The sequence below is a fragment of the Salmo salar genome, chromosome 16, assembly GCF_965601325.2.
Source record: "Salmo salar chromosome 16, fSalSal1, whole genome shotgun sequence".
NCBI lineage: Eukaryota > Metazoa > Chordata > Actinopteri > Salmoniformes > Salmonidae > Salmo > Salmo salar.
In genome coordinates, this window is record NC_138306.1 from 77,919,507 (window position 1) to 77,944,636 (window position 25,130).

Consider the following 25,130-nt stretch of genomic DNA (forward strand, 5'->3'; position numbering starts at 1 on the left):
ATTTTAGTGTGTTAACAATTGGGAAAAACTAATGTAGGCGGATGGTGTTTGCCAACACTAGATTGACAATGGCCAATTCCAGTTCATGGGTAAACAGACATTGCCTTCCACCCTCAGGTCGTTGTGATGGGGCGGTGAGTCGGAAGCAGGTGAAACATTTTAATAAAACCAAGAACACGACACTAACATAAGGCAGAACGCCGATACACAAGAACAATACCAACTGGTGAGTGAACATGGGAGAGTGACATAAAGGGGAGGAAATGAAATGAAGGTAATGGAGTCCAGGTGCGAATCATAATGATTAACAGGTGCCCATAAAAACGGGTGCCAGGTGTGCACAAAGATGAATTCCAGGACCGGTGGTTAGTATTCTGGTGACGTCATGCACCAGAGGGGAGGAGCAGACGTGACAGTCATCTGTTAGTTCTGTAGAAAATCCAAGAATGTGATGTCATTGGTTAGGTTTTTTTTTTACATCCTGTACACAGTAACATCAAAACTGTATTACATGTACTTCACAGCACCATTTTTTGGGGTTCACTAAGCATAGACCTAATATTGTAGGACTACGTTGTATTGTACTGTGATGCAGAATGATGTGCAACAATTACATAGGTACAGTCTAGTGTAGAAAGTAGAAGACATACCTGTTCGCCAGTCTAAATGTGCGTATTATGGATGCTACCGTGTAGCGACTCAGGTTGGGCTGGACTCTCTGCCCAGCCTCCCTCATCGTTAGGCCATGATTTATGACATGGTCCACCAAAGTGGCCCTAATGTCGTCGGAAATATGTCTCCGTCTATTGCCTGGTCCCCTTCTTTGTTCTCTCGCTCTCACTGCCTACATGTTTGTAAAGTTCTCACAAAAGAATACTACTTGAGTAAAAGTTAAAAAGTGTTTGGTTTTAAATATACTTAAGTATCAAAAGTAAAAGTATAAATCATTTCAAATGGCTTAGATTAAGCAAACCAGATGCCACTATTTTCATGTTTTCTAACACTCAGACGTAATTTACAAACAAAGCATTTGTGTTAAGTGAGTCCGCCAGATCAGAGGCATTAGGGATGAACAGGGATGTTCTGTTGATAAATGCATAAATTGGACCATCTTCCTATCCTGCTAAGCATTCAAAATGTAATGAGTAATTTTGGGTGTGAGGGAAAATGTTTTGAGTAAAAATTACCTTATTTTCTTTAGGAATGTAGTGAAGTAAAAGTTGTCAAAAATTGAAATAGTAAAGTACAGATACCCCAAAAAACCACTTAAGTAGTACTTTAAAGTATTTTTTACTTAAGTACTTTACACCACTGAATAAGGTCACCAACATGTCTGTTATGGCTATACACGTCTGGCTTGACTAGGCTACCTGCTGATACCTGGCCTCATGCTATAGTCACAATTCCTTACAACTCCAGTCCTTGTTTCACAGAATCTAATCTTAAATGTCATCATCCATAGTTGTCATTCATGGGAGACGACATGTTTTCTGTTGCATTGTCTTTGGTTTCACTTTAGCTTCTCTGTGAAAACAGCTCTGTTTGATTTAGATCCAATTCCTCAGAACTCCAGTCCTCACTTCCTCAGATCAGTGTCAATGTTTCTGTGGGTGAACAGTAAACACACAGCCACTGTTTTCAGTCCAACAGTTTTAGGCCCACCACTACAACACTACGCTTACTACCCGGGGAATATTGCACAACTCAGTGGTAATAAAAACAATATTCAATGTCTTGAACAAGACAACTGGAAGGCATTGATGATACAGAGTCAAGAACAATGTGTTGAACATATTTATTTTGTAGAGAAACATCTCTGAGAAAGAATGCAGTGGAATAACAACACCAAATCTACTTCAAACCATACACAACATCATTAGTTACGATGCTGGGCTTCAAAACACGAAGAGAAAAGACTAGAGGGATGGGGGTTGAGGTGAGGAGGGGGTTTCAGGGTGGCAGACTTCTTTATGGGTTTCTCTTTATGGTCATTATTGTCTGCATCGGAGGAGGAAGAAGACACAAGAGGAGGAATCTTTCTTTGGTTTATCCTCCTCAGCTGGTAACTGCTTCGGTTGTTGGTGTCTCAGCCTTAGCTGCCTTTGTAGGGGCCTCTGTCTTTGTAGGGAGGCTCTCTTGAGTTGCAGGGGCTTCTGTCTTCTTTGTGGGGGCCTCTTGGATTGGAGGGAGACTTTTCTGAGTTGCCGGGGCTTCTGTCTTTTTGGGGACCTCCTTTCCATCAACCTCATCCTTCATCAAGGCTTTCTTAGGTGGCTGGGGCGGCTCTGATGAGGAGTCAGGAAAGAGGAAGAAGATCTCAGTCTGAAGGTTTTGCAGGATGCTTTTCAGTTGAGAAATTGAAGTAGCCTTGTGGAACCATCCTGATTGCTACGCTCCCCATTATGTTTCTGTTTAAATCAGAATGTGAGCTATTGCGTGATCGGGACGGTTCCACCAGACTATAATAGAAGAAGACATACAATTTCAATTGGAAATGTATAGTATATTGGCCATGTTCAAATCAAATTGCACATCCTACTTGAATCAGATGTTTGCATGAATTGAATGGGAATAGACACCCCCTCTGCAACACATCCACATAACATTGGGATCAAATGAATCAATGTCTTACAATCGTACAAGGAACAACTCACAATCAGAATACCATTGGATCTGTCTACAACATGTTAATAACATGTCTTTGACTTCATGCAGTTATACAGTGACATAGGTAGGTAGTGCAGACAAAGTGATATTAGCCATAACTGAGAATGAACAGCAATCAGGAGTGGTGTTAGAGCGCACTGTGATTGATTGGTCCGTGAAACAGAGACATCTTAGATGGACAGTGATATAATGGTATGTTGGATTCCCTGGTGTCTTCTCCCCATACATCAGATCAGATGGTTCAGTAGAGCCGGTGTCCAGTACTTACCACAATTCACTGCCTGCTCTAAAGAAAAGTCCACGCTATTGGGGAAGAGGATAAATAACACCACTTAACCGGCAACTTGAAATGTTACATTTACATTACATTTAAGTCATTTAGCAGACGCTCTTATCCAGAGCGACTTACAAAAAAAATGTAATACCAGGTTTACTGCAAATGTGTTGCAGCTACAGATCCTATAGAAACTGAATGTTGTTTGATCCTATGTATAGGTACCTCATTATAAGCCATGGGCTAACTGGGAATACCGGCTATGACAACCCACATCAAGTCATGATTACTGAGCCCCCATTCCCTCTGGGTTTGTGCATCATTAGCTCACCTGTCGTCGGGGGCGATGTCGTGCATTAGGCTGCGGTAGTTCTCGATCTCGGCCTCCAGCTTCATCTTGACGTGGAGCAGCTCCTGGTAGTCATCCACATGCCTCTCCACCTGCGTCCTCACCTGGACCAGCTCTCCCTCCAACTGCACCAGGATATTATTGAGGCGGGTCATCTCACGGTTGTACCGCCCATCCGTGTCCTTCAGAGATTCCTCGTGGGAGTAGACCTGTGACGGACAAGGAAAGAGACCAATCAATTTGTGAGCAGATGTGATGGACAGGCACAGGGACCAATCAAATCCATTTGAACTCACTATTTTTATTTGTATTTCTTGACTATAAAGACACCCAGCAAGGCATTGTGAAATGCTATCGGATGTTGGACTGTTTTGTATTAGTTGTTGATAAATCAAGTTCACATATGTTCCAGGTGACGACCATGTTGATGACAGGTCATGAAGTTCAGTCTGGTTCTTAATGACAGAGTTCAATGTAATAACCAGGTTGGCTGGAATGTGTGTCGACAACACAGCTATGTTACATCCCTATATAGAGGTGTTGCATTCTCTGTAGGTTAGGGGGATGTGTGTGTGCATAGTTGACCCCTGTTTAGCATGGTCAGCTTTACCTTGACCCAGTTTACAGTTGACCTACACTCTTAGATAAAAAGGTGCTATTTAGGGTTATTCGGCGGTCCCCATAGGAGAACCCTTTGAGGAACCTTTTCGGTTGCAGGTAGAACCCTTTCTAAAGAGGGTTCTACATTGACCACAAAATGGTTCTACCTGGAACCAATAATGGTTCTCCTATGGGAATAGCTGAACTCTTTTTTCTAGCGTGTAGGACAGTACAGGTGGTGTATGGGGGTTACCTATGTTGGGTATGGTGTGTGTGTGTGTGTGTGTGTGTGTGTGTGTGTGTGTGTGTGTGTGTGTGTGTGTGTGTGTGTGTGTGTGTGTGTGTGTGTGTGTGTGTGTGTGTGTGTGTGTGTGTGTGTGTGTGTGTGTGTGAGTGAGATGGTGCAGGTAGGTATGTTTTACCATGCTCGTTATAGACTGTATGTCTATCTCCAGGAGGTGTCTCTGTCTGCGCAGGTCTTTGAGCTCATTCTTGCCTGAATGCAGAGCCTCAGTATTCTGAACCACCTCTACCTTGATGCTGTCAAACTGTCAGAGAGAGAGAGAGAGAGAGAGAGAACCAAACTCAAAAAAAGCAGTACAACAGCAAGATGCTGACACTAATTGAGTGTCCATAAACAGTCCATAAACACAACAACTTCTGGCAAAATTGGAAAAACCTATAAAAAAAAAATATTTAAAGACAGGAATTAGCTATACAAAATGGTGACGTATGGACAACCCATTTTAAAACATTCTACAACATCGTTCAAATTCATGCAAATGCAGAACACCAAATTCATGAGAAGTTGAATGGATTAGAAAAACCTATAAAAGACAATCAAAATCCATTGGACTCCACAATTACTGACCAAGAGCTGTATAAGAAACTTCAGGCCCTCAAATTTAAAAAGCATGCAGACCTGATGGCATCCTAAATGAGATGCTCAAACAGCAGGCACAGACCTTGGCCCTGGCAGTAAACCCCAAAAATACAAAAATAATGATTTTCCAGAGAAGATCCAGATCTCAGGGAATTAGACAAAAGTTCTCAATTGGTGCAAAATGTATAGAGTACTGCATTTACATTTACATTTTAGTCATTTAGCAGACGCTCTTATCCAGAGCGACTTACAGTAGTGAATGCATACATTTCATACAATTTCATAATTTTTTTTTTTGCTGGCCCCCCGTGGGAATCGAACCCACAACCCTGGTGTTGCAAACACCATGCTCTACCAACTGAGCTACCAACACACTACAATTACTTAGGTTTAAAAATAAAATAAACTGGACACCTTAATGAGGCAGTGAATGAACTGAGAGAGAAAGCACGCAGAGCATTCTACGCCATTAAAAAACAAATTCAAATTCCAAATATAATATTTGGCTAAAACTAATTGAATGTGTCATTGAACCAATTGCACTTTATGGCAGTGAGGTGTGGGGTCCACTTGCAAAACAAGATTTCACCCAATGGGACAAACACCCCATTGAAACACTGCATGCAGAGTTCTGTATGATTCTCCGACATGTCTAGAGGAAAACTACAAACAATGCATGCAGGGCAGAATTAGGCCAATATCCACTAATAATAAAAACTCAAAAAAGAGCAATTAAGTTTTTGAATTATGTAAAATACAGTGACCCCCTCTCATATCATTACCAAGCCCTGTAATGCCAAGAGCTGAGCAAAGAAAAGAGTCCCCTCATCCAGCTGGTCCTGGGGCTGAGTTCACAAACCTGTTCTACTAACACACTGAAGCCTCAGAACCAGAACATCCAATCAATCAGAATAAACCAAATTACAACACAGTCAAAACAAAACTACATTACTTATTGGGGAAACACAAGCACAAAGCAAAATGCAGTGCTATCTGGCCCTAAATCTACAGTAGACCATGGCAAACTATTTGACCATGGTTACTGATCAAAACCTTAGAAAAACCTTGACAAAGTACAGGCTCAGTGAGCACAGCCTTGCCATTGAGAAGGGTAGACCCAGGAAAACCTGGCTCCCTGTAGAGGAAAGGCTGTGTGCACTGCACCACAGCAAAACCTGACAGAGCTGCATTTCCTGACAAAATGTCAAAAAATATAAAACAATTAGAGAGTGTCATTTCCCCAAATTTGAAACCCTTATTCAAGGTTTCAAAGACCTCTCTGATGAGGATAGGCTGCCCGTCCTGTTGGGGGAGGACGCAGAGAGCTATGGGTTGGCAGCGCACTACAGTACATTGCTGCCTGCCATAAGATGAGTCAGTGTCTGACATACCAACCACCCTGCACATAACCTCTATGCTTATTGTTATTGTAATTGTTCAATGTCTGATTATTTTGACCCTTGATTATTGTAGTTACTGCTGTCCCATTGACAATATTGATTATTATTATTTGAATTATGTTAATATTGTAAATCTTTGGCAATATGTACATTGTTACATCATGCCAATAAAGGAAATTTAATTAAATTGAATTGAGAGAGAGACAGAGAGAGATAGAGCAAGCGAGATTAATTAATTAAGGAATGAACAAACAAACAAGCAAAATAATTAGATAATTAATGAACAAACAAACTAATATAGTGTGGTTCATTGATAAGGAAGTAAATCTTCATACCTTGCTCTGGTACCAGTCGTCGGTATCCTTGAGGTTCTTCTTGGCCAGTTTCTCGTACTGGGAGCGGATCTTGTTGAGTGTATCACTCAGGTTATTGTCCTGGGAGTCAAACTCCACGAGGACGTTGGAGTCCTTGATCTTCTTACGCAGCTCATCAACATCCTGCATGCAGCAGGGGAGAATACAGTAGTTATTATGGGCTATTTCAAGTAAAAGCTGCGCTAGGATCATCTCTCCTATTCCCAGCTATAAACATAACCATAATGAGGTAAATCTCAAAACTGTTCCGGGAACAGTGGGTGAATGAGTGTGTGCCCTTACATCCTTATGGTCCTTCTTGAGGAAGGCGAGCTCTTCCTTCACAGACTCGATCTGGCTCTCCAGCTGCATGCGGTTCAGGTTGGTGTCATCAATCATCTTCTTCAGACCAATCAAGTCTCGCTCCACAGTCTTCCTGGCCTGCTTCTCGTTGTCCAGCCTGCAGAGGAGAGGACAGGAGCATGTATCAGTCTCTCTTAGCCCCATACAATGTAAAAAGACCCATTGGGTTTTAGCAAAGACTGCTATATGTAAATGAGCACCATTTTTCATTAAAATTGTTATTATAATGACATAATAATAATAATAATCCAATAATATTTATTTTATTTTGTGTATTTTTGTCCTATTTTTTTTTTATTAATTGAGGGTACTACTAAGTACGTTAAATAAATCTCCAGGTCTTCTTTTATAATAAATTGATAGCATGTCATGTCTCACTTGTTTTTGAAGTCATCATTGGCCAGTTTGGTGTTGTCAATTTGCAGTAACAAACTTGCATTATCCATGGTTATATCACGGAGCTGAAACCAAGAGAACATGGGCCAGTTATTGAGAATTCAATAAACACACCAAATGATTCACAGACAGAGATCAAGTGACTATCAGGTGAATGAGCTCAGCTGACATAGACATACAGTACTGTACATTGATAATTTAAAGGGCAAAAATGCAGAATAAATCAGTCTAATTAATCATATTAAATAATTAACTGAGTGAAAAATCACCTTCTTCCTGAGGTCATTCAACGGTTTCTCAACCACATCCCAGTCGCGGCCATTGGGGTCTACTCTCTTGCCCAAGATGTCCTGAATCTGGTCCTCCAGATCTTTGTTGGCGTCCTCCAGGTTCCTCACCCTGCCCAGGTAGCCGGACAGACGGTCGTTGAGACCCTTCATGGTCTTCTTATCATCCGCGGCGGGCCCGGGGGCAGGAAAGACCTCCTTTGAATTCTCCGGGTCAGAACGCATCGCGTTCCGTAGCCCCTCCAGACTGGCCACGGACACCCTGGAGCCTCTTCCCCCGGCCCCACCGAACATGCTAAAGGCTCTGTTCCTAGACATGGCAGTAGTTGGTTGAATGGGTGAGTTGAGAAAGAAAATAGAGAGGCAGTGTAGAACCGATAGTCACCTGTACAGGTAGTGATTGAGAGATGCGAGGGACTGTTTTTATACCGCTGCTCAACACCTGAAACCAGCCCCAAAGATACGATTGGCTGTAGTATGTCCAGCACACCCCCGGGCAAACAGGTTTAGAGTAAACATTCAAGTTTTCCTTTGTGACTGTTGTTTTTACTATGAAATTTAGAGTTCCACCTCAGCTGATTGGACAGAGGCGGACACCTGAGTGGTGAGGGTTGGTCCTTGCCCTCCTTAAAATCGGGTGATAACCTGAGAAGACATGCCTTTCCCTAAACTCTGAGTCTGATACTTGAGACTCCTTCTCTCTCTCTGTCATTCTGACAAGAACACAAAGACAAGATGTCCAAACCAGGCGGATACAGCAGCCAGTCCGACACTCCCTCCGGTAACAAGCACAAAAGCTACCCGAACGTCGCCACTAACAAGGACCTTCTAGAGCCCAACAAACCGAAGGTGGACCCGAAGGACCAGTCAGCCAAGAGCCAGGAGAAGGACCAAATGGTTGGACTCAATGACAAGTTTATAGCATTCATTGACAAGGTGTGTTATTTTATTATTCTATTATTATTATTATTATTATTGATTGGATTGATAATTTTACAAAATCAATACATTGATGCACTAGGTCTGTCTGAAGTCTGCTGGTAATAGACAAACACCTGTATGGCACTCCTACATAATTATTTCAGCCATATGATACTTGATTTGATTTTCTTCCAATTCATTGTGTAATAATTCCATTAGATAGACCCAAAACACATCTTGAGATAAAACAAACATGTATTTCTAATTATCTACAGGCCTATGTTTTTATACATTCTACTTAACTGTCATTATACTTCATGACCACCTTTACATAATTACAAGTCTACCTCCACTAAAATAAGAGGCTCTGAAATCATCCCAGCAGCGGGGTTCATGTAGCCAAAACATTCTACCCAGAGAGAGGTGTTCTAGCGGTCTCATCACCATCACTCACACCTGTAAAGAAAACCTGTCAGACATAGAGTCTCCTGCTCTCTGCTCCGCGTTCTGAGCCTCTCTCTCTCTCTCTCTCTCCCTCTCTCTCATTCTTTCTCTCACTTTCTTTCTCTCTTCTCTCTCTGTCGATCATAGGGTGTTTTCAACTGCTAAGGTGCCACCTTGTGGCCAATAACAGAATATCATTTCAAAATGGAATTATGTTTAATCTCTTGCAAATTTTCCAAATCTATTTTCTTATATAGATTTTTGGACTTGGATTTAGTCAATATTATATAATATTTTTGTTGGGTTATATTTGTGAGTGTGGGGGCCTATTTGTTGTTAACAGACCATCATGTGAGTATGTTGTAGTGAATCACACATTAGTTCTATATTTAACAGCCATGAGAGTCTGGGTGTAAACCTAATGCATGTTGCAGCCACCAAGCAGCCAGACAGTGTGCTTGCCACACACACACAGTGGAATTGTGTGCGGGCAGATCTGGTGTTGCCCAGTTAGTGTAATGAGACCCTTCATCACTGAGGCTCCACATATGTGCACACACACAGGCACACACGCACACGCACACACACACAATGGCATCCCACAAGACTAACAGGTTGTAGAGTCACTTTTTCAATATCTGTTCAATTCCTGCTAGCAGAGAAGTGGAGGCTTACAATTCTTAACCCACAATCCCCTAGTGACATGAATAAAAACAGATAGGAGTTTTTTCCTTCTATAACTCATTGTAGTTTACTCTGACTGGTTTCAGATGCAACAACCTTGATTTAGTTTCTAATCCAATATACTCTCTCTCTCCCTCTAGGTGCAAAACCTGGAGCAGCAGAACAAGGTCCTGGACACACGTCTGAAGATCCTGAAGGAGCAGGAGGACTACAAAGGCAACGTGGACGCTGTGGTCCAACAGCTGGCCAACGAGTTGCAGCGGCAGATCGAGAAGCTGGCCCGGGACAAACAGAAACTGAAGCAGGAGCTGGCCCGCTGCCAGGACGAAGTGGACCAGACACGCAACAAGTCAGTGACTTCACAGAGCCTTTTGTAGTTAAGTAATAATCTTAATAGAATCGAATAGAACAGAATAGAATGGAATACAATACAATACAAAATAGTACAGTGCAATACAATAGAATGGCATTGAATTGAATTGGACAACATGCACTGCAAAAGATAGATCTAAATTATGAATGCATTTACCATTTTAGAAAGCCCTAACAAACCACCTGATTCCTGATTCCTAGGGAGAAAACTAGGACAGTCAATTGTATAATATAAATCATAGTTTAGATATTGTACAGGTCACCAGGCCTCCAGGAAATGCCACAGTCCATAACAGGAACCTCATCAGTCTAAAGTGACAAACAGCGTTTTCTCACGCTAGGCTACGGAGCATTTTTCCACCTGGGTCCCCAGGCCTCAAGAGTCGGAGGTGCTAATTCTTTATCCTTACATAAGCCTCTGTCCACTGGGTTGAGTTAAGTATGTACAGGGAGGCTCTGGTGTGCCCTGCACTATGTCTGTGGGGAGAGGTAAATGTACGGTAGTCAGTGTACACTCCCCAGCCCCTCTACTCCACTCTACCCCCTAACCATGGACCTCTGTGTTGCACAGTACCCACAGACATGGCTCTGAGAGTGGAGAAAATGTTTAACCCTTAGGGACCTGGGCCCATTCATCCCATCCATCCTGGGCTCTTACCCAGTCTGGATCAGCTCAACACAAGCACGCTATGCTAGGGTGTCTGTCTGACTTGGGGGGTGAGAGGGGAACAAAGCTGCAGATGGTCTGACAGTAGGATGATAAATTGACATATCAGGGAAAGGGGTTTGAGGATGCGTGTGATGTGGTGTGGTGTGTTGTGTTGTGGTGTGTCGTGGTGTGGTGTGGTGTGTTGTGGTGTGTCGTGGTGTGGTGTGTCGTGGTGTGTCATGGTGTGTCTGGTGTGGTGTGTCGTGGTGTGTCGTGATGTGTCGTGGTGTGGTGTGTCGTGTCGTGGTGTGTTGTGGTGTGTCGTGGTGTGTCGTGTCGTGGTGTGTCGTGGTGTGGTATGGTGTGTTGTGGTATGTCATGGTGTGGTATGGTATGTCATGGTGTGGTATGGTGTGTTGTGGTGTGTCGTGGTGTTCGTGGTGTGTCGTGGTGTGTCATGGTGTGGTGTGGTATGGTGTGTCGTGGTGTGTCGTGGTGTGTTGTGGTGTGTCGGGGTGGGGTATGGTGTGTCGTGGTGTGTCGTGGTGTGGTGTGTCGTGGTATGGTGTGTCGTGGTGTGTCGTTGTGGTGTGGTGTGTTGTGTCGTGTCGTGGTGTGTCGTGCGCGCGGGTGTGTGCGCTTACCTGAGCTCCCATCTCAGTCATATCATACCTGGGCGGCAGATAGCCTAGAGGTTAAGAGCATTGGGCTTGTAACCAAAAGGTTGCTGGTTTGAATCTCCAAGCCAATTAGGTGAAAAATCTGTCTGTTCCCTTGAGCAAGGCACTTAACCCTAATTTCTCCTGTAAGTCGCTCTGGATAAGAGCGTCTGCTAAATGACTAAAATGTAAAATATCAAAACAACAACGTCCTCTTCATTATCCACTCTGTGGTCCTCCAGGTACCAGGATGAGATCCAGAAGAAGTCAGATCTGGAGAATGACTTTGTGATCAACAAGAAGGATGTGGATGAGGGCCACCTGGCAGCTGTGGATCTGGCTCTGGATCTGGAGGACCTGATGGGAGAACTGGACCTCTTGAGGCGGGGCTATGATGAGGTAGGCTGACTGACACACCCATCGGCCAATCAGGGGCTAGGTGGAACCAGAACCATAAATAGCTAACATGGCGTCCAGTGTAAAAGTTTGCCAAACTCTCTTTACTGCATGGCGCTGTGTGGAACTATTGCAACTTACACCTACCCAGTGCACAAACCATCTCAAATCTGCCAACTAGGGCAGAGCGAAGGAGGCAGTTATCTGGAATGAGACGCAGCCCAGATCTCCTATTCTTTACCCCTTTTTCTCCCCAATTCCGTGGTATCCAATTGGTAGTTACAGTCTTCTCCCATCGCTGCAACTCCCGTACGGACTCGGGAGAGGCGAAGGTCGAGAGCCGTGCGTCCTCCGAAATACGACCTTGCCAAGCCGCACTGCTTCTTGACACAATGCCCACTTAACCCGGAAGCCAGCCGCACCAATGTGTCAAAGGAAACACCGTACACCTGGCGACCGTGTCACCGTGCATTGCGCCCAGCCCGCCACAAGACATGCTAGTGCGCGATAGGACAAGAACATCCCTGCCAGCCAAACCCTCCCCTAATTGTGCGCTGCCCCATGGCTCTCCCGATCCCGGCCGGCTGCGACAGAGCCTGGACTCGAGCCAGGATCTCTAGAGGCACAGCAAGCATTGCAATGCAGTGCCTTAGAACAGTACGCCACTCGGGAGGCCCAGATCTCCTTCTCTAATGTAGTATTGTTGTCCTGGCTGTGGCGTGACAGGAGCTGAAGGAGCTGGAGTCTCATATCCAGAATGAGACGGTGGTCGTGAAGGAGAGCAACAAGAGATCTCTAGACATGGACGAGATCATCGACAGCGTCAAGAAACAGTACGCGGACATGGGCTCCCGTGCCAGAGAGGAGGCAGAGCTGTGGAACCAGAAAAAGGTGAGGATTTTAAAAATTTTAGGTCATTTAGCAGACACTCTAATTCAGAGAGACTTACAGGAGCAATTAAGGTTAAATGCCTTGCTCAAGGGCACATTGACAGATTTTTCACCTGGTCGGCTCTGGGATTTGAACCAGCGACCTTTCGGTAACTGGCCCAATGCTCTCAATCGCTGTGGTGGTGGTGGTGGGGGTGAGTGGTGAGGGTTGGTGGGGGTGGTGAGTGGTGGTGGGGGTGAGTGATGGTGGTGGGAGTGGTGAGTGGTGGTGGTGAGGAGTGGTGGGGGTGAGGGGTGGTGGGAGTGGTGAGGGGTGGTGGGAGTGGTGAGGGTGAGTGGGGGTGGGGGTGAGTGGTGGTGGGGGTGAGCAGTGGTGAGGGGTGGTGGGGTGAGTGGTGAGTGGGGGTGAGTGGTGGTGGGGGTGAGCAGTGGTGAGGGGTGGTGGGGTGAGGGGTGAGTGGTGGTGGGGATGAGTGGCGGTGAGTGGTAGTGAGTGGTGAGTGGTGGTGGGGGTGAGCGGTGGTGGTGAGTGTTGAGGGGTGGTGGTGGGAGTGGTGAGTGGTGGTTGGGGTGAGTGGTGGTTGGGGTGAGTGGTAAGTGGTGGCGGGGTGGGGTGAGTGGTGGTGGGGTGAGTGGTGGTGAGTGGTGGTGGGGGTGAGTGGTGGTGGTGGGGGTGAGTGGTGGGGGTGAGTGGTGGTGAGTTGTGGTGTGGTGAGTGGTGGTGGTGGTGAGTGGTGGTGGTGGTGAGTAGTGTTGGTGGGGGTGAGTGGTGTTGGTGGGGGTGAGTGTTGGTGAGTGGTGGTGGTGGGGGTGAGTGATGGGGGTGAGTGGTGGTGAGTGGAATCTATTGTCTGTCAAGAATAACTTTTGTTTCGCAACTTAATCACAGTTACACATCAGAGCCACACACACCAACATTACGTATCACAGTAAATGATGTTGATGATGCAACAAGAGTGATGACTATCCTAAATATATTCACTGATTCCCCTCTATCCTTTCTCCCCCTCTCTTTTTCTCCCTCCCTCCCCTCCCTCCCCTCTCCTCCCTCCCTCTCTCCCTCCCTCCCTCCCTCCCTCCCTCCTCCCTCTCTCAGATGGATGACATAGTGCTGACAGCAGGACAGTATGAGCAGGATGTACGTGATGTGAAGAAGGAGATTGCTGACATGCTCCGTCTAACACAGAGACTGAAGGCAGAGCTGGAGACCCTCAAGAAGCAGGTGAAACGCTCTTGCACGCACACACACTGTTTCCTATATTTCTATATCCTTCTCCACTTCCGTTATCCCTCTGACTCTCTCCCGCCCTCCCTTTGACCCTCTCCCTCCCCCCTCCCTTTGACCCTCTCCCTCCCCCCTCTTACTGACCCTCTCCCCGCCTCCCTTTGACCCTCTCCCTCCCCCCTTCCTTTGACCCTCTCCCACCCCTTTCCCTCTGACTCCCCCCTCCCCCCTCCCTCTGACCCTCTCCCTCCCCGTTGACCCTCTCCCTCTGACACTCTCCCTTTGACCCTCTTCACCCCCTCCCTTTACCCCTCTCTCTCCCCCTCTCCCTCTGACCCTCTCCCTCCCTCCCCCCCTCTCTCTGACCCTCTCTCCCTCCGACCCTCTCCCTCCGACCCTCTCACTCTGACCCTCCCTCCCTCTCTTCCCCTGTTCAGAAAATAGTTCTTGAGAAGGACATTGAAGATGTGGAGGTGGATGGGCAGAATGCGTTGGAGCAGGCCAGGGATAATATTGTTTTGCTGGAGGACGCTCTCCGCAGGGCCAAGCAGGACATGGCCCGTCAAGTCAGGGACTACCAGGAACTGATGAACCTCAAACTGGCCCTGGACATCGAGATCGCCACCTACAGGAAGCTACTGGAGGGAGAGGAGATGAGGTGAGTGGCACAGTGGAGCAGGGGGGACCGGGGGAGAGAAGTGTGTGTGGTGACGGGGGATGTAGGGGGGTTATGTGTGAATGGGTGGGGTCAGTGGTGTGTTTGTGTCTGTGTGAGAGAGAGGGAGGGAGAGAGAGAGAGAGAGAGAGATTGAAATGGAGAAATACTGTAGTATTCTGCCTATACTTAGCCCGTATTCTCTCTGTCATTTCAGAATGAATGACCATATACGTCAGCAAGGTAAGAGCACTTCTTATTCCCTCCAGTGATTCACTCTCTTCTTCATTAGTTTATTTAACCTTAGAACCTCTAGGTAGCATCTACATGATACTTTCCACTTCAGAGTAGCAGTGGTGGAAAAGGTACCCAATTTTCATACTTGAGTAAAAGTAAAGATACCTTAAAAGAAAATAACTAAAGTAAAAGTCACCCAGTAAAATACTACTTGAGTAAAAGTCTAAAAGTATATGGTTTTAAATGTACTTAAGTATCAATAGTAAAAGTATAAATCATTTAAAATTCCTTATATTTAGCAAACCAGACAACACGATTTTCTTGTTTTTAAAATGTACGGATAGCCAGACACACACTCCAACACTCAGACATAATTTCCAAACAAAGCATTTATGTTTAGTGAGTCTGCCAGATCACAGGCAATAGGGATGACCAGGGATGTTCTCTTGATAAGGGCGTGAATCAGACAATTTTCCTGTCCTGCTAAGCATTAAACACGTAACAAGTACTTTAGGGTATCAGGGAAAATGTAAGGAGTAAAAAATACATTATTTTCTTTAGGAATGTAGTTGAGTGAATGTAAAAGTAGTAAAAAATATAGTAAAGTACAGATACCCCAAACAACTACTTAAGTAGTACTTAAAAGTATTTTTACTTAAGTACTTTACACCACTGCCGAGTAGTTCTTTCCCATCCTCAGTAAATGTGTAGAAGGGTGAGTAAGAAGAGAAAGATCCGATAGGAAGGAACTGTGACCTGTGTTGTGTCATGATCTGTGTGTCCTACTAAAATCAAATCATATCTCGTTTGCTCAGATTACTAAAACAAACCAACCAATCCCAGTCCTTTCATGCACGCAGACATTGATTTGCAGTCGAAGCCCCTCCTGACTCTGAAGTCCCTCCCATTAGATGCCGTTGCCCCCCCAACCAGCCCCAGGAAGCCCCTCCTGACTCTGAAGTCCCTCCCATTAGATGCCGTTGCCCCCCCAACCAGCCCCAGGAAGCCCCTCCTGACTCTGAAGTCCCTCCCATTAGATGCCGTTGCCCCCCCAACCAGCCCCAGGAAGCCCCTCCTGACTCTGAAGTCCCTCCCATTAGATGCCGTTGCCCCCCCAACCAGCCCCAGGAAGCCCCTCCTGACTCTGAAGCCCCTCCCATTAGATGCCGTTGCCCCCCCAACCAGCCCCAGGAAGCCCCTCCTGACTCTGAAGCCCCTCCCATTAGATGCCATTGCCCCCCCAACCAGCCCCAGGAAGCCCCTCCTGACTCTGAAGCCCCTCCCATTAGATGCCGTTGCCCCCCCAACCAGCCCCAGGAAGCCCCTCCTGACTCTGAAGCCCCTCCCATTAGATGCCGTTGCCCCCCCAACCAGCCCCAGGAAGCCCCTCCTGACTCTGAAGCCCCTCCCATTAGATGCCGTTGCCCCCCCAACTAGCCCCAGGAAGCGTCTGCTGATCCGAATTGAGGTGGAGGCTGGCAGGGTCATGTCCAAGAGCTTACACTACTCCGACAATTAACCAAGCCCACCGTCACTCTGCTGTTCGCTATAGTAACACTGTGTTGTACCTCTTTCTCATCTAAAAAACATTGCAGAGTCTTTTGTTTTACGTTAAGGTCATTATTTAATAAGCTATGGTGTTAAACTTTGTTTTCAACTGCAGTTTGGAAGACCATGTGTAACAGGAGCTCTTACAAAATGTGTCCTGTGCTCTTTTTCATTATGTTATGTTTTTCATTATGTTTGTGGTGGGAGAATTTATCTGTGTTCTCTTGTGCTCGTGTGACTGGGAAGGCTATGTCCTCCAAAGCTTGAATGTCACTGAACCAGGTCCAAAATAAAAAGAGAAAATATGAATGTACCAAATATGTGTATGGTTTGTTTAAGGAGTATGTCTGTCACCCTATACAACTCAGCCCTGAACTCAAGGTATACATGGGCCTATTGTCACCACACAGACAGAGATATACTTCCTAGAACCCGGGGCCCCCAGTGTCGTCATATAACTACATACATTCAGTATCTCCTTTTGATGAAAACAACTGTCTAATTTGACAACGGTAATGTTAAACACAACTGTCTAATTTGACAACGGTAATGTTAAACACAACTGTCTAATTTGACAACGGTAATGTTAAACACAACTGTCTAATTTGACAACGGTAATGTTAAACACAACTGTCTAATTTGACAACGGTAATGTTAAACACAACTGTCTAATTTGACAACGGTAATGTTAAACACAACTGTCTAATTTGACAACGGTAATGTTAAACACAACTGTCTAATTTGACAACGGTAATGTTAAACACAACTGTCTAATTTGACAACGGTAATGTTAAACACTATCATGAGGAACCTTTCTCATTTAGTGTTCAATGTAGAGACTGTAGTTCCATGTGGTATACAGACTGTTCTGGATGGATGGAGATAAGAGAGCGAAAGAAAGAAAGAGAAACAGAGAGAGAGACACACACACACACAGAGAGAGAGAGAGAGAGAGAGAGACACACAGAGAGAGAGAGAGCGATACAGAGAGAGAGAGACACACACACAGAGAGAGACACACAGAGAGACAGACAGACACAGAGACAGAGAACAGTCTGAACAGTCTCTCTCTGTCTCTGTCTCTCTGTGTGTCTCTCTCTGTGTGTGTGTCTCTCTCTCTCTGTATCGCTCTCTCTCTCTGTGTGTCTCTCTCTCTCTCTCTGTCTGTGTGTGTCTCTCTCTCTCGGTCTCTCTGTGTCTCTCTCTCTCTGTGTGTGTGTGTCTCTCTCTGTTTCTCTCTCTTTCTTTCGCTCTCTTATCTCCATCCATCCAGAACAGTCTGAAACAGAGAGAGAGAGACACACACACACACAGAGAGAGAGAGAGACACAGAGAGACCGAGAGAGAGAGACACACATACAGAGACAGAGAGAGAGAGAGAGACACACACAGAGAGAGAGAGAGCGATACAGAGAGAGAGAGACACACACACAGAGAGAGACACACAGAGAGACAGACAGACACAGAGACAGAGAGAGAGAGACACACACACAGAGAGAGAGAGACACACAGAGAGAGACACACACACACACACACAGAGACACACATAGAGAGAGACAGACTAACAGACACAGAGAGACAAAGAAAGAAAGAGAGAGAGGCTTGTTGGGAACACCAGCTGATGATGAGATAGGGATATGATGGATAGCAGGATGTCTGGGAGACTGCCCGGTCTCTTACCATATTTCACTCCATCACTCCTCCCTCTCTCTCTCTCTTTCTTGCACACACACTCAGTCAAATGCAACACACACACACACTAACAAAAAGGCTTACACACACAGTATTGTGCATAAAAAATTCTGACCACATGTTAATAATCTGTCTCTCTCAATGTCATGTAAAAATTCAGACCTTTTATAGTTACACATGGCTGCCTCTTACCCGGACTTAACTCTCACTCTCTAGTCTATTTGAAAATATGTCTACATGTCAAATAGTTAGTGTGAATAGTCACACTAAAGTTCTCTTGTTTTCCCCATATGCACGAGTTGTAGTTTCAACAAAGACATAGAAAATGTATACTTGATTTGCCGAGTAGGCAATAAAGTAGCGTTATAAACTTTGCACATTAAACTGTGAATATGACCAACCCTGTTTGAGGGCTATTAGAAATCAGTAGATAAAACAGTCTTGCTTCAAGGATTCTTAGCACACTGATACAGACTTACAAATAGGCAGACAATGAAAGAACCATTCTTGTTTTCACTTCAATTTTGGAAAGATCATTTCAATTTTGGAAAGATGATTATCTTCCCAGATATGGTGTAACGTAAAGAACTTCAGTTCCTGTCTGGCTCTTTTCAAATGTGATCTAAATGTTAGAATCTCAGAGTTCTAATCACTCCCCTGTGTTCCAGATGTATTTTGGACTGCGGAGGAGCACAGAGCACACCCCTCTCTCCCCTGTTCAGAGCACATACCAACACCAGATAAAGACTAGGGAGGGAGAGAAAGTGTGTGAGAGAAAGGAGAGAGAGAGAGAGAGAGAGCGAGAGAGATGGGAAAGAGAGAGAGAGAGATGGGAAAGAGAGAGAGAGAGGGAGAGATGGGAAAGAGAGAGAGAGAGGGAGAGATGGGAAAGAGAGAGAGAGAGGGAGAGATGGGAAAGAGAGAGAGAGAGGGAGAGATGGGAAAGAGAGAGAGAGAGGGGAGATGGGAAAGAGAGAGAGAGAGGGAGAGCGAGAGATGGGAAGTGAGAGAGAGAGGGAGAGATGGGAAAAAGAGAGCGAGAGAGAGGGAGAGCGAGAGATGGGAAAGAGAGAGAGAGGGAGAGATGGGAAAGAGAGAGAGAGGGAGAGATGGGAAAGAGAGAGAGAGGGAGAGATGGGAAAGAGAGAGAGAGAGGGAGAGCGAGAGATGGGAAAGAGAGAGAGAGAGGGAGAGCGAGAGATGGGAAAGAGAGAGAGAGGGAGAGCGAGAGATGGGAAAGAGAGAGAGAGAGGGAGAGCGAGAGATGGGAAAGAGAGAGAGAGAGAGAGGGAGAGAGAGAGAAAGAAAGAGGGAGAGAGAGAAAGAGGGAGAGAGAGAGAGAGAAAGAGGGAGAGAGAGAGAAAGAAAGAGGGAGAGAGAGAAAGAGAGGGGGAGGAGATGAGATGCTGTAGTGATTGATGGAGTAGTCAATTAGATCCATCTTAATTCGACCCATCTGCTCTTTCATATCCAAATGAGTCCAGGTCATCATAATCGAGGCCTCTGTTGATAAATCATAACATTATGTTTATCTCTAATGGATTGAATCAACTTGACTCGAAAAATAAAAAGATTGGTGACTTTTACAGTGATTGTTTTGAATTTATTATGACTACCCTAATAGTGTACACATGATGGCTTTAAACATAACATGCTCAATAGCCCCAATGGCAAGAGTCACACATGCTTTCAATGCTGTGACTATAAGTTGACAGACATGGGAGAGGTGGGGCAACCCTACCAGTCCTGCACATCGAATGGGGTCTTTCTGCAACTTCTCCCTTACAGCCAGGGTCCACAGACTCGGGGCGCCACTGCACTCAAACATCATCCAGGAGTAGAGGATGCTTCATCATCCATATGCTATAATCCCCATTTATAATCCCACACGTCCATCCCCAAAGTGAGAGCAGTCCTATCCTGTCTACTCAGAGAGCCATATCCTCAGAGTCCTGTCTCCTCCTCCATCTGTCTCGGAGTTTATGGAGGAGTTTCCTCACCGGGTCCGTATACTGCCTGTTGGCCAGCCCCAGGACCAGCGGCATCACTGCCATGCTCCCGATCCCCGTGCACGACAGCACGATGTGTGTGGTGGAGTTCCCGCGCGTCTCCTTGCTGAGCAGAAACGCCACGCAGACGTGTATGTAGATTATGTAGGGCACCCAGCAGGCCAGGAAGGTCAGCGACACCGCGGCAACGCAGCGCGTGTAGCGGAGGTTGAGCCTCTGCTCCCGTTCCGAGGTCTGACCGCCCCCCCTGGTCGCCACGGAGCGGTGCAGCCGGCAGATTTCCTTCATCTGGCCCCGGGTGATCCACAGCACACGTCCTGTCATGCCCGCGATGGACAGGATGGCAGGCGCCAGCAGCCCGTACACCTCGAGGTAGATGAAGGCGTTGGGGAAGACCCGTCTGTAAGAGCAGCACTCGGAGCCGACCGGCGCCGCTACCGCTGCCACCACGGTCGAACAGTTCACCGGCGCACCCGTGTCGTTAAACGAGCAGCAGCCGTTCCACCCTGGACCGGCCCGGTTGTTCCAGCCGAAGGCGGGCAGGGAGGCGTAGAGCAGTGGCGGCGCCCACACGGCGAGCAGCGCCAGCGGGAAGCGGCGGTGAACCCAGAAGCTACTATAATGTAACGGACTCACGATGCACATGTACCTCTCATAATGAACTATGACCAGGTTAAAGAGGAACGCCAGAAACAAGAAATTTGGAAAAATATGAACCAGGAGACAGGAACTAAAACTCAGCGGGCGGTTGAGTCCCATCCAGGGGATGAACGGCAGGGCCACGCCCGTACACAGGTCAGCCACTAGCAGGCTCAGGAAGAAGTAGTTTGGGGTGTTGTAGAGCTGACGGTTACAGGAGATGCCCAGGATGATGACCAGGTTGGCCAGGATGATGGCGGTGGACAGGGGCACGGTGATGGCGTAGATGAGACGTGCCTCCGACAGCAGCGGCCGCACAGCAGAGTCATTGGCCAGGTCATCCATGGCTGCGGTGGTTGTGTTCCTCCACAGTTGTCCTTAGTGTGCCAGACCTGCGCCCCCACTGCTGCGGAGACTTCCACAGCTCCCATTAAACTGCAGGAAGCCTGGGTGAAGACAGACAGACAGAATACAGTGAGACCAGAGGTCATGGAGCATGATATGTTCAGAGCTCAAAAACAAACTGCCTGTTAGTCGCTCTGGATAAGAATGTTGGCTAAATGACCGACATGTAAATGTAAACTCAAACTACTCTCTAATCTAGAGACCATATGATGCTGTAAACCCAGTGTGTCAAGCAAGACAGGCTTGGACCCCTGAAATAGCCTCTATCTCTAGCATCACGTATCAATGGTATTAATTGATCAACAAATCAGGCAGAAAAGATTCCCAGCAGTACATCAGGGCTTGAGGGTCTGTAACTGAATAACCCTAGTTTATTGGTTAAATGGCCTATTTAGGTAAAACACAGTGTCTTCGTGTTCTGTCTCTCCACTTGTAGATAGATGCACGTAGATGTTATCTCTTTAAACACAATTACAACAGTCATCATGGCAGCAGGATTGCTGTTTCCTCTCCATTGCCCCAGCGTAAGAGAGTGGAATGTTTAAAAGACGAGTGTCTTTGTTTTCTTCCTGCAGACTGCTGTGGTTCACGTAGATTGATCACAAAGGAAATGTAATATCAAGCCATTGGTCTGAATAGGCAGGAAGAGAGAGGGACAACGACTGGGGGGGGTAGAGTTCACAAAATGAAAGCCCTATATTACTGTATATGACAGGCAATCATATTTGGAGGGGGGGTAGAGTTGACAAAATGAAAGCCCTATATTACTGTATATGACAGGCAATCATATTTGGAGGGGGGGGGGGGTAGAGTTGACACAATGAAAGCCCTATATTACTGTATATGACAGGCAATCATATTTGGAGGGGGGGGGGGGGTAGAGTTGACTAAATGAAAGCCCTATATTACTGTATATGCAATACATTTCTATCTGAATGTTTTGATAGATTATATGCAATTGCTTGTCATATAGAATATATCCATTATATTTCTATCTAAATGTATTTGTTTTGTAAGCTGTGCTGTCTAGAACCTAAAAGGGTTATTGGACTGTCCCCATAGGAGAACCCTTTGAAGAACCCTTTTGCTTCCAGGTAGAACCCTTTTGAGTTCCATGTAGGACCCTTTCCACAGAGGGTTCTACATGGAACCCAAAAGGGTTCTACGTGGAACCAAAAAGGGTTCTCCCTGGAACCAATAAGGGTTCTCCTATGAGGACAACCAAAGAACCCTTTTGGAACCCTTTTTTCCAAGAGTGTACTGAACAGACCCCATCAGGTCAGACTCTGTGGTTTGTTACTATACACCTTCTTTTATGCTTCTGTAATTTGTGGACCCAGCTGGCTGAGGGTTCAGTATCTAGACTAGCACAACTAATGCAGGGTTGTAGAAAGTGACACCACACTGGAAAAAGCTAAGCGTTCCTAGACACATTTCTATGTGAGATACATTGTCTCACATAGAGTAACACCCTCATGTACAGATGTAGGATCTTAATTTGATCACGCTTTGTTTGCTGAGAATTTTCTTGCAAAGCAGGAAATGCAAACCTCTAGTGTATTCAAGGTTTATAACGGCTTCTAAAGTATGTAATTTCCACTTTAAAATGCCAGACTTGATTTGAACAGATTTGAACAGATGGCTCTCTAAAAAGACCACATATGTAGCTAAAGTGAAGGACTAAATTGAAACTTTAGCTGGAGAAAACCCCAACACGATTGCTGAAGTGAAGGATTAAATTGAAGCCTTAGAGGGGAGAAAACTTCATTTGTAGCTCATTTATGAGCTGAATGGCCCGGCTGCTATGGTGAAAACAGTGGTTGAAGCCTTAGGTGGAAGAAACGTTGCTTTTCCATTGTTGTTTTTTCGTTGCACTTGCATTCAGTAGCATCTATGACTCATATTGTACACGGATGGTTTCTAATGTTGTGAGATTCTCGCTAGTGTTTACAGAACGACTGGTTCTGAGAGATTAGGATCAGGAGCTGCAGTTGTAACATTAAGCAACTGTAACAAAATGGATGACTGCAGCGTAGCCGCTATTGTGTGTACATGGATTGCTAAGGCATAACAATATGAGTGTGTATTCTTATTTTAAATATGTAGCTCTGTACCTGTCTATTAATGCTATGTATTGTAATTTTATGTAGCTCTGTCCTTCAGCTGTAATTGTCTGTTGGTGTTCTGTATTATGTCATGTTTTATGTTTTGTGTGGACCCCAGGAAGAGTAGCTGCAGCTTTGGCTGTAGCTAACATGGACCCTAATAAAATACTAACGAAAAACATACTAACCTCTACAATTATTTAATTTTTTCATGAAATTATAGTCCACATAATTCACATTTCCTGTTGCTTTAGGATTATCCTCCTGCTGTAGAAAATTGGCTCAGATTAAGATCCTACATCTGTAGCCCTATTTTATGAGTTGAAGCTGTTCTTAATGATGTGTTGTAATGTGCCTAAAGGTAATAAACCAACATGCCTGAATACATGTTGATTCCCGGGACGACCCGTGAGTAATATGTATACATGCATGACTCTAAGTCGCTTTGGATAGAAGCATCTGCTTAATGTCATATACTATTATCATTACTACTAGTCACTTTAATAATGCCCCTTTAAGAATGTTTACATATCTCGCATTACTCATCTCATATGTATATACTGTATCCTTCACTATCTATTCTTTACTATCTATTGCATCTTACCCGCTCTGTCACTGCTCATCCATATATTTTATACTGATATATTCTCATCCCATTCCTTTACTAGATTGTGTGTATTAGGTTTTGTTGTGGAATGTGTTAGATATTACTTGTTAGATACTGCTACACTGTCGGATGTAGAAGCATTTCGCTACACTCGCAATAACATCTGCTAACCACGTGTATGTGACCAATAACATTTCATTTGATTTGTACAAAGCCAACCTTTTGACTCCTTGTCTTAAAGGAACCAGTAAAAAACTGCTTTAGAACACAGACAGAGAAAGACTCCATGCAGTTTGACAGTGGCGTGGTAACAGATGTCCTTGTAAGAGACACAGGTGGGTTAATGTCCGTTTATGGCTGAACTGTAACATACAGGATTCTCCCATGGACTAACGCATAACCTGTGCTCCCTTGTTAACCCGTTACATCTTGTCAACCCTTTACAAAGGGGTTAAATGAATGGCTTCCATTCTTTCAAAATGGAGTGTTCATTTAGATCAGGGATGGGCAACTCCAGTCCTCGGGGGCCTGATTGGTGTCACACTTTTGCCCCAGCCCCATCTAACACACCTGACTCCAATAATCACCTAATCATGATCTTCACTTTAGAATGGAATGAGTTTAAATCAGCTGTGTTTGCTAGGGATGTGGATAAAGTGTGACACTACTCCGACCCCCGAGGACTGGAGTTGCCCACCCCTGAATAAGATGCATTGCTCAGAGAAATGGTAGGTTAGAGAGGAGTGTTTCTTAATCCTGGTCCTGTGGATCCAAAGGAGTGACATTTTAGTTTATGCCTTAGCACTAACACACCTGATTAAAATCATCAAAGCTTGATGATGAGTTGATCGTTTGAATCAGGTGTGTAGTGCTAAAACAGGACCAGGATTACGAAACACTGGGTTACAGCCGGATGTAACCGTGTTTCTCCTATTAGAAAATCCTCCTATAACAAAATACTCATTTACTTTTGATCATTTTACAGTAAAAAAGGCAAATGTACATTTTCATTTTACAGTAATTTTATAATTATAATTAAGGTTTAGTCAAGTCTACTTTTAACTGAGCTCCAACTCCTCAGAAGTTGAAGAACCCTAAATGCTCATGTGATTCATATATCTTGATTCATATGTCCATTACAAGAAAATGGTGTTGAAGACAAAGCTCACCTTTGCAGGACAAGAGATTCAGTCGTCGGTTCCCTGTGAAGGAGAAACGCCTTATCATCATTTGATTAGAGAACAGGTGTATGCCACAGACAGGTATTGCTAATATCAACACCCTTTAGATCCCAAATAACACCCGTTCTCCTCTGTGACCTTCCACACTCTCTAAATGACTTGCCACACTACACACACTCCCTGTGGTGAATCTAGCCAACGCTACAGAGAACTGTCCTGCGGCCCCTCAGAAAGACCTTG

General features: G+C 45.2%; 3 protein-coding genes across 3 annotated transcripts; 1 reads left to right on the forward strand and 2 right to left on the reverse strand.

Annotated features, from left to right (window-relative positions):
- Positions 1–1,790: 1,790 nt before the first annotated feature.
- Positions 1,791–8,199, reverse strand: LOC106575639 (keratin, type I cytoskeletal 18). The gene is made up of 8 exons (XM_014152250.3): positions 7,555–8,199; positions 7,268–7,350; positions 6,830–6,986; positions 6,509–6,670; positions 4,313–4,438; positions 3,273–3,499; positions 2,936–2,970; positions 1,791–2,285 (listed from the first exon to the last, which is right to left on the reverse strand). Exons 1-8 carry the CDS (start codon positions 7,888–7,890, stop codon positions 2,056–2,058), a joined length of 1,356 nt encoding a protein of 451 aa, XP_014007725.1. The 5' UTR covers positions 7,891–8,199; the 3' UTR covers positions 1,791–2,055.
- Positions 8,182–16,230, forward strand: LOC106575637 (intermediate filament protein ON3). Its single transcript, XM_045697922.2, has 8 exons — positions 8,182–8,508; positions 9,762–9,970; positions 11,544–11,700; positions 12,424–12,588; positions 13,684–13,809; positions 14,250–14,470; positions 14,685–14,710; positions 15,520–16,230. The coding sequence occupies exons 1-8, from the start codon at positions 8,308–8,310 to the stop codon at positions 15,525–15,527; spliced, it is 1,113 nt and encodes a 370-aa protein (XP_045553878.1). The 5' UTR covers positions 8,182–8,307; the 3' UTR covers positions 15,528–16,230.
- A 3,295-nt stretch (positions 16,231–19,525) lies between these two features.
- LOC106575640 (G-protein coupled bile acid receptor 1-like) lies at positions 19,526–25,130 on the reverse strand. The gene is made up of 2 exons (XM_014152252.3): positions 24,879–25,130; positions 19,526–21,038 (listed from the first exon to the last, which is right to left on the reverse strand). Exon 2 carries the CDS (start codon positions 20,935–20,937, stop codon positions 19,873–19,875), a length of 1,065 nt encoding a protein of 354 aa, XP_014007727.1. The 5' UTR covers positions 20,938–21,038; positions 24,879–25,130; the 3' UTR covers positions 19,526–19,872.